Raw genomic sequence first — 9,016 nt, 5'->3', positions numbered from 1 at the left:
TATTATAATTCATGAAGAAAGCAATTTTTACAATCAATGGGAAAGGGCTATTTACATAGGAAGGAAATTCGGATAAAAAAGACGAACGAAAAATCTAACTGGAACAGAGGGTATAAAAGGAGCTGACACACACAGAGAGGGCATTTCGCCTTGAGACACAGAAGGAGCAACATCAGAGACTAGACAAACACACAGAAGTTTGTTTTGCTGATTTTTTGTGCCACAGCCTGAAGAAGGCCCTTTTCAGGGCCGAAACGTCGCGGCGGCACAAATTGAAATTTGATTTCATTTAATTTCATTTAATTCATTTTATTTTTAATTCATAAATACAAAACTAATTAAAAACACAAACACAACAAAACTTTATTTCATTTTATTTTATTTTATTTTATTTTATTCATTATCACTTTTAATTTTTGATTACTTATATACCAAAGGCGACATTATTAATATATAACAAAGGCGACACCACAACAACAAAAGCAATACACTACATAAATAAACAAAACAACAACACATTAAAAAGTCCATCGGGCTCGATGGCTTTTTTTGATGATCAGGATGGGTGGACGGTGGTCCGTCGTGGGAGGCGCCAGCGGCGTCCTGGGCGGTCCAACTTCCAGCAGCAGCGGGTCACCTGGGGGATGGACCGTGCACGTCCTCCTGCCTTCGAAAGAGGGGGGAGGAGTCAGTTTCCAATCCCTAACCCTAACCCCCCTAACCCTAACCCCCTAACCCTAACCCTAACCTCAGTGACCCCTGTAATAAACTGGACTCCGGCCCTAACCTTAACCACTCTGCTTTCTGAACACAAAATCCAATTCCGGCCCTAACCTTAACCACTCGGACACCTAGTGGGAGAGGAGGACTGGGCATACCCCCACCCCTGTGATGGGCCCTAACCTTAACCTCCCCCTCTCCTCTTTACCCCTCCTCCCCTCACCCCTCACTTCTTCAACCCCATCCATGGGACCCCGCCTGGAGCTTCGCTGGGGGTCTCTGGAGACCTGAGATGGGCGCAGGTATGGTCTGTGCACCGGAGCCCGGCCCCCCTTCAGGGGACCGTGCTCCCAAACTCGATTTCCCCTAACCGGCCCGTGCCGCCTGACCGCCCGCTTGGGTTCTCTGGGACCCCTCATGGTGATGTTCTATAGGACAACACAAACAACACACACTACTATATCAACTCTGTAACCTGCATAAAGTTCAGGGGTCATGAGGTCAATGATGTAAGACGGTATGGATTTTATGCATTACATGCCTGTTCTCTGCTGTTGTTATGACTGTTCCTCAACCCCTATGTAAATTTCAGGTTGCACTAACCCCTCTAATTTGGGACGATGGACCGTTAAAACACTTTATGCACTGTACACTATACACTGTATATATGAACTGTTACATTCTACTATACTGGATGGACTATTGGTAGGCAAACGCCTCATGATCAGACAGTTTGGACTGCTCTTTGTGAGAAAATCTCCCCACAGAGTTGAACTGTGCAATATTTTAGGGTGGCTGAATGCAGTCAACCCTCTGTGTTTAAAAGACTGAGTGCAAAGACTTTCTTCAATATGACGCTTGACAGTCTGTTCTCCCGAGGTCCGTGAACGCAGCACCTGCGCGTGCGACCGTTTACGGCCCTGATGCCACAGCGTCCTTTAAATTGTACACTGCGTGGACCACTGATTGGTTACAGGCACGCGACCACCCTGAGCATTGTGGGCAGTGTGGTCCAACCCTGTGCAGACTTTCATGGACGCCATTCGGACAGCACGAAATCTGCTCCGGACACTTGGTGAAATCGTTACTATTGCTTTTGTCACAAGCCAGCCTGAAGAAGGTTCGGTTAGAACCGAAACGTCGCGACTTTGGCTTGTATTATATGTATATAGTTCATTTTTGTATTGATTTATCAACTTTGAGCAACAATAAACCGCTCAGTGATCAAAATCAGTATACGAGTTATCCGTTAGCATAGAGCTGCCTAGCATCACCCACACGGTCGAGTGGGACCAGTGGAGAGAGCTAAAGGTATTAGTGGACGCATAACCATGCCCACATATGCTACGGATGGAGAGTGGACCCTCGTTCGGCGACGCAGGGGCCGGAGAGGGGACCGCGACTGGAGAGCTGAGGAGATCGCACGCAGACCACCTCGCCGAAGCAGCTATCCATCTCGAGAGGGTCGGAGGACCTACACGGCGATCAGGAGAGATGATCACCGCAGCGGTGAGTCAGACTTTTTCCACGCACCACAGCGGAATCGGGGGAGAAACCAGCCGGCAGCAGACCGCTATGCAGCCCGCCAGGAGAGCTGGAGAGGAGATCGCGGCTGGGGAGCTGACGAGGACGCACGCCGACCACCTCGGCGCAGCAGCCATCCATCTCGAGAAGGTCGGAGGACCTATGCGGCGGTCGTGAGAGAGGAACACCGCAACGGTCAGCCAGGCTTTTTCCACGCACCACAGCGGAACCGGGGGAGGGACCGTCCGGCACCGGACCGCTATGCAGCCCGCCAGGAGAGCTGGAGAGGAGACCGCGGCTGGAGAGCTGAGGAGGACGTACGCCGACCACCTCGACGCAGCAGCTACCCATCTCGAGAAGGTCGGAGGACCTATGCGGCGGCCGTGGGAGAGGATCACCGCAGCGACGAGCCGGACTTTTTCCACGCACCACAGCGGAGCCGGAGGGGAGAACAGCCGGCGACAGACCGCTATGCAGCCCGGCAAGGAAGTCGGACCGGACGGGACCGACGATTCGAACGGAGAACGGCTCGGGACAATCGGTATGTGAGACGCACTCGCGCTGAGCGAGCTGGACCTCCTGTTAACAAAATAATTTCAGATGATCCGGACTTTTCTAAAAAGGTCCGCATTATTCACAGACTTATTAAGACAGTACATCATTTGAAAAATGTGACTAGTGACACTTATCCTCCTTCTTTAAACAAAATAGCACACAATTTAAAGACTGTTATTAAACCGGCCGTCCCTACCAAACACACACAAAATAAGATTGAGGAGAACGCTAAAAACTGGGCCCGTACAACCATGGTGATCCTCCGGCAACATTACACTCAGAGCGTAGAGGAGGAATTAAAGGCTCTCTCTGAGTGTTCTAAACAGGACTGGGAGGGCCCGTTCGAGATAGCAACATCCTGGGCCAAGAGGAACCTGGGCCGCCGCCTCCAACCTGACTCTCTGGAACAGGCCAGAGCTGAGATCGTGGCCAAACTGGGGGACCTGGGGACTGCCACTTCAACAGAGGAGGTAAACACCACCAGGGCACCTACACGACAGCCACAAGGGGGTGTGAGAGGGATACAGCAGGACACCATTGAACTCTTTAATGAGATACAGGGCCCACCTGCACCCCGCACAACATCCAAAACAACGACGGCAACGATGACGGACCACGTCGCTGGAGACTGGTCACCTTCTTCTGAGATGGAGCAGGAGCAAGAGAGGGATCTGACACCTTCCTCCCCTCCAGAATCTTCACAACCAGCAGAGCCCAATCTGGCCACACCGAAGGAGCAGAGGGTGTTGAGATTCGCCGCCTCGATCCCAGAGACGCCATCCCAGGAACGGCCATGCTCTCCCTCCACCCAACCACCACAATCTGGTGAAATGATGGACACTGAGGGACTGGACCTCACACAGGGGGAAGTCACCCCAAAAAGACAAAGCGGGTTAACACTTTAACAGTGGCTAAACCGCAACCGGTGTCTCACCCGGGACCATCTCGCAGCGGCTTAGACAGACTCACTTCCTGTGTGCAAACCCGGCTTCAGCTTCAAGCAGCAGAGGAAGAATCATCTTCTTCATCATCTCTTCCTCCTTCACCAGCCTCACCGGGACAGCAGGTGCGGACGCCGACCAGACATCCCAACACACACAGGAAATTGAGAGACTGGCACCTGCATGTAAAAGAGCCCTGGCTCGTCGTCGGCGATTCTAATGTTAGCAGACTGCCCCCTTTGCAGCTGACAGTTTGCAGATCGATGGCTTCCCGGGAGCCAAATGGTGGCATGCAGAGTACCTCCTGGAGAAAGCCACTATTGCTACACCGGTGACAAAACTAATCCTGTCTTTTGGCATTAATAACAGGTCCCAGAGAGACAAGAATATGCCAGTGGTGGAACTGAAAAGGGCCCTGAAAGTAGCCCGGCAGAAGTTCCCTGAGGCTAACATTTATGTGCCTGAGATTAACTTTCTTCTGCTCTTCCTCAGGTGGAAAAGGACACTTTGATGTACTTGAACACTTTCATTACAGGACTAAAGGATCACATTCCAGCCCTCACCTCAGACATTTTCACTACAGAGGAGGATGACATTCACTGGTCATATGGAACCTCAGAGGCAATGTTACAACACTGGGAGATGTATGTAAATGGGGAGTCCCCATAAGCCTGACACATCGGGAGGGGTCAAGTGATTTACATGTTGTTGATGGTGTTATGAACTTGTCTAAAAAATTCCATCCTTCCACTGCTCAGCGGAGCCTACTGAATAGAGGCCTGACTTTTATCCCCACAAAGGGCTACAACAAAAATTTACAATTACAATGCAAATATGACATTCAGCAGTACCATAGGAGGATCAAATTGGCTGCCTTTTATGGGGATAAAGAGGAGACTCAATCTCAGCCCTTCACTCCAAAATCATACTGGTCCCGCCCAATGCTCAGCTCCCACCCCAAATTCTTACTTTGATCAAAACAGATAATGAATATTTTCAAAACCACTTTCATGTAGACAGAGTTAAACCCAATTTGACAGTAGAAGAGACAAAAGCTCTAACAGAATTAAAACAAAACAAGCAAATTATTATAAAACCGGCAGACAAAGGAAGCGCAGTTGTAATTTTGGACAGGGACCAGTATTTGGAGGAAGGCTACAGACAATTAAACGACAAAACATATTATTTAAAATTAAAAAAACCCATTTACCACGAAACAATTCCAATGGTGGAAAAAATCATTAACAACTTACACCAAAAGAAATTTATAAACCTAAAACAAAAGAACTATTTGCTGGGCTCCGCTGAACCAAGGGGAAGGCTCTTTTATATGCTGCCTAAGATCCACAAGGATCCGGCAAAATGGAGTGTCCCCTTTCAGGTGCCCCCAGGACGACCAATCGTCTCAGACTGTGATAGTGAGACTCACTATACAGCTGAGTACTTGGATTATTTCCTGACTCCTTTATCCACAAAACATGCGAGCTATATTAAAGATACATATGATTTTGTGGATAAAGTGAAGCAAATAGAAGTCCCCATTGATTCTTTTCTGTTTTCCATAGATATTGACAGCCTTTACACAAACATTGACATTGGTGAAGGCATTGACTCCATTAAGAGAGTCTTTCAAAGATACCCGGATAAGAAAAGGCCAGAAAAAGAATTACTACAACTTTTAGAAATAAATCTCACAAGGAACGACTTTGAATTCAATGGTGACTTCTATTTACAAATCAAGGGGACAGCCATGGGGAAAAAGTTTGCCCCAGCATATGCAAATATCTTCATGGCAGAGTGGGAGACTGCTGCGTTAGATAAATGTACCAAGAAGCCTCTGTATTATTATCGCTTCCTGGATGACATATGGGGTGTCTGGCCACATTCTGAGCAGGATTTTGAGATGTTTCTTAAGACCTTAAATGACCACAATGCCTCTATTAAGCTTAAGTCGACCATTAGTAAGACCTCTATTGATTTTCTGGACACGACCACCTTCAAGGGCCCAAATTTCATTAATGACCGTAAATTGGATATAAAGGTCTTTTTCAAACCCACGGACACTCATGCCCTGCTATTTAAAACCAGCTTTCATCCTAAACACACATTTGCGGGAATAGTCAAATCCCAACTGTTAAGGTTCCACAAAATTTGTACACAAAAGTCTGATTTTGGAGCGGCTGTTAAGACCCTGTTCTCTGCTCTCTCCACTAGGGGGTACTGTTGGTCCTTCCTAAGGAGGTGCTTTAAGTCCTTTCTGCATACAAAACCAATTGATGTTTCCCCTCTGCTTCCAGTGGTCATTACATATGCTCCTTGCACCTGCAAACTAGTCAGGGCTATTAAGAACAATTTCCAGAGTCTGGCTCAGAATGTACAGACACTTCACAACCACAGGGTAATTGCTGCCTTCAGGAGACATAAGAATCTAGGGGATCTCCTCATCAGAGCCCAAATCTCGCCTCCCTCTGTGCCTAGGCGCAGAGATCAGGGGCAATTTTTCCAGCATCGCAGGTTGGTGCGCAGCCATTCCAATGGTGATGTTTTTCTGTCATTGTGCAAAGGAACCCCGAGGTCCAAAAATTGTGTATATCTGATTACATGTAAGAGGTGTGGAATGCAGTATGTGGGAGAAACAGGAAACACGCTGCTGACTAGATTCACTCAACACAGGTACAACATTACACAGAAAAAGAACACTCACACCCACCTCGTTAGACACTTTTTATTACATGGATGGGTCTCTGTATCAGTGACGGCCATCCAGGTTAACTCGAGATGGACAACGCAGCAGAGGAGGAGAGCTGAGAGGATGTGGATGGCCAAACTGGATACAGTTTATCCAAAGGGCCTGAATGAAAAGGGTTTCAGGAGAAATTGATCCCACGGTTTGTATATAGTTAATGTTTCATTGCTCTTAATTGTCATCATTATTATTGTTATTATTGTCACTTGCACTGGGTATCTCAGCTCCTTTCATGACTCACTGGGGGACATCCTGCCCCTGAAGCTGACCCTAACCCTAACCTCAGTGACCCCTGTAATAAACTGGACTCCGGCCCTAACCTTAACCACTCTGCTTTCTGAACACAAAATCCAATTCCGGCCCTAACCTTAACCACTCGGACACCTAGTGGGAGAGGAGGACTGGGCATACCCCCACCCCTGTGATGGGCCCTAACCTTAACCTCCCCCCTCTCCTCTTTACCCCTCCTCCCCTCACCCCTCACTTCTTCAACCCCATCCATGGGACCCCGCCTGGAGCTTCGCTGGGGTCTCTGGAGACCTGAGATGGGCGCAGGTATGGTCTGTGCACCGGAGCCCGGCCCCCCTTCAGGGGACCGTGCTCCCAAACTCGATTTCCCCTAACCCTAACCCTAACCACCTTCCCCTTTTCCCCTTTTCCCCTTCCTTCCTATCCCCTTCCACTACCTTTCCCTAACCCCAACCCCTTCCCCTTCCCTAACCCTAACCTCTCCCATGATCCTTTTCCCTAATCCTAACCTTTCCCCTTCCCCTAATACCCCAAATTGGGTTTATACCTAACCCTAAGTTCATTTGTTAAAATAAATAAATTCATAACATACAAATATTAAAAAATATTAATTTCATATATATGTCTTAACCTAATAACAAGTGAATTCATTATTGTAATGGGAAGGACTAGATAGTAATTTATACACTTAAATATTAAATAAGTACTTACACCAGCAAATAAATAAATAAATAAAGAAATAAATATCATAAAAACATTTTTTTCAATTCATGTTTTATAATTTATGGTAGTACAAACAGATGAACACATACAGGGTAAAACCTAATTTTTTGGAGAAATAGGGACGTGCAAAAAAGCATTAGTACATTGGACAATATAAAAGCCATTGCAGACCAGAGGCTATAAAAGGGGTGTAGCCAGGAGCGAGAGCTCATTCTGCTCTCGACAGCCGAACAGTGCACATCTCCAGCAGCCAGCCATTGTTTTGAGCGCTTGGATTTTGGTTTGTTTTATTTTCTTTCGTGCCTCACAGGCCTGAGGAAGACCTTTTAAGGTCGAAACGTTGCCGGAGGCACGTTTAATTTTTTTTGAACGGGAAAACACGTTTTTTTGTTTTTAGGGATTTTTAAGCCCCTGTGCTCTCTTTTAGTTGTTTGCAGATTTTTTATTTTTGTTTACACCAAACAACCGCATACACGGTTTTTCTTTTAAGGGATTTTTAAGCCTTCGGGCTCTCTTTTAGTTGTTTGAGACCGAATTTACGGTGTTTTATTTTAAGGGATTTTTAAGCCTTTGGGCTCTCTTTTAGTTGTTTGGAACCGAATTTACGGTATTTTATTTTAAGGGATTTTTAAGCCTTTGGGCTCTCTTTTAGTTGTTTAAAAACAATTTCATTTCATTTCATTTATATTTAAAATAAAGAATTAAAACCCACTCGTCATGGCGGACGAGTGGCAAGTAGTCCGTTACGGAAGACGACGCCAGCGTCTCTTCCCTGAGAACCCTGGCAGGGATCGGGGGTTCTCCCGTGGGATGGCCCGTGCACCTTCCTTCTACCCTCGTAGGAGGAATCAATTCCCCTACCCTAACCCTAACCCCTAGACAAAACTCAACTCCGGCCCTAAACCTAACCACTCGGACACCTAGTTGGAGATGAGGACGGGGCATACCCCCACCCCTGGGATGGGCCCTAACCTTAACCCCTCCCCCTCTCCTCTTCACCCCTCCTCCCTTACCCCTCGCTTCTCCAACCCCATCCATGGGACCCCGCCTGGAGCTTCGCTGGGGGTCTCGGGAGACCTGAGGCGGAAGCAGGTATGGTCTGTGCATTGGAGCCCGGCCCCCTTTGGGGACCGTGCTCCCAAACTTGATTTCCCCTAACCGGCCCGTGCCGCCTGACTGCCCGCTTGGGTTTCTCTGGGACCCCTCACTGTGATGCTCTATAGAACAACACAAACAACACACACTATGGTATCAACCCTACAACCTGTATAAAGTTCAGGGGTCATAAGGTCAAGTATGTAAGACGGTATGGATTTTATGCATTACATGCCTGTTCTTTGCTGTTGTCATGACTGTTCCTCAACCCCTATGTAAATTTCAGGTTGCACTAACTGCTCTAATCCGGGACAATGGACCTTTAGAACACTTTATGCCAATCATACATTGTATATATGAACTGTGACATTCTACTGTACTGGATTGACTATTTGTATGCAAACGCCTCATGATCAGACAGTTTGGTCTGCCCTTTGTGAGAATCCCACTCATGCAATCCCCC

General features: G+C 47.3%; 1 protein-coding gene across 2 annotated transcripts; it reads left to right on the top strand.

Annotated features, from left to right (window-relative positions):
• The first annotated feature begins 1,416 nt into the window (after window positions 1-1,416).
• On the top strand, window positions 1,417-4,655 carry LOC109201124 (serine/arginine repetitive matrix protein 1-like). Of its 2 annotated transcripts, none has more exons than XM_019356656.2 (2): window positions 1,417-3,269; window positions 4,276-4,655. In XM_019356656.2, exons 1-2 carry the CDS (start codon window positions 2,052-2,054, stop codon window positions 4,279-4,281), a joined length of 1,224 nt encoding a protein of 407 aa, XP_019212201.1. In that variant the 5' UTR covers window positions 1,417-2,051; the 3' UTR covers window positions 4,282-4,655. The 2 variants fall into 2 exon arrangements, with proteins under 2 accessions (XP_019212201.1, XP_019212200.1); XM_019356655.2 differs by lacking the exon at window positions 4,276-4,655 and adding an exon at window positions 3,360-3,732.
• The last annotated feature ends 4,361 nt before the right edge of the window (window positions 4,656-9,016 follow it).

Source organism: Oreochromis niloticus, unplaced genomic scaffold (genome assembly GCF_001858045.2).
Source record: "Oreochromis niloticus isolate F11D_XX unplaced genomic scaffold, O_niloticus_UMD_NMBU tig00003498_pilon, whole genome shotgun sequence".
In the NCBI taxonomy this organism is placed as follows: Eukaryota; Metazoa; Chordata; class Actinopteri; order Cichliformes; family Cichlidae; genus Oreochromis; species Oreochromis niloticus.
The sequence above is the reverse complement of the archived record's forward strand: the minus strand, read 5'-3'. Positions and strand labels throughout refer to the sequence as shown.

Coding starts and splice junctions, on each gene's coding strand:
- LOC109201124 (XM_019356655.2), top strand. CDS start 2,052: ATGCCCACATATGCTACGGATGGAGAGTGGACCCTCGTTCGGCGACGC. Junction 3,270..3,359: donor CTGCCACTTCAACAGAGGAG/GTAAACACCACC, acceptor AATGAGATACAG/GGCCCACCTGCACCCCGCAC.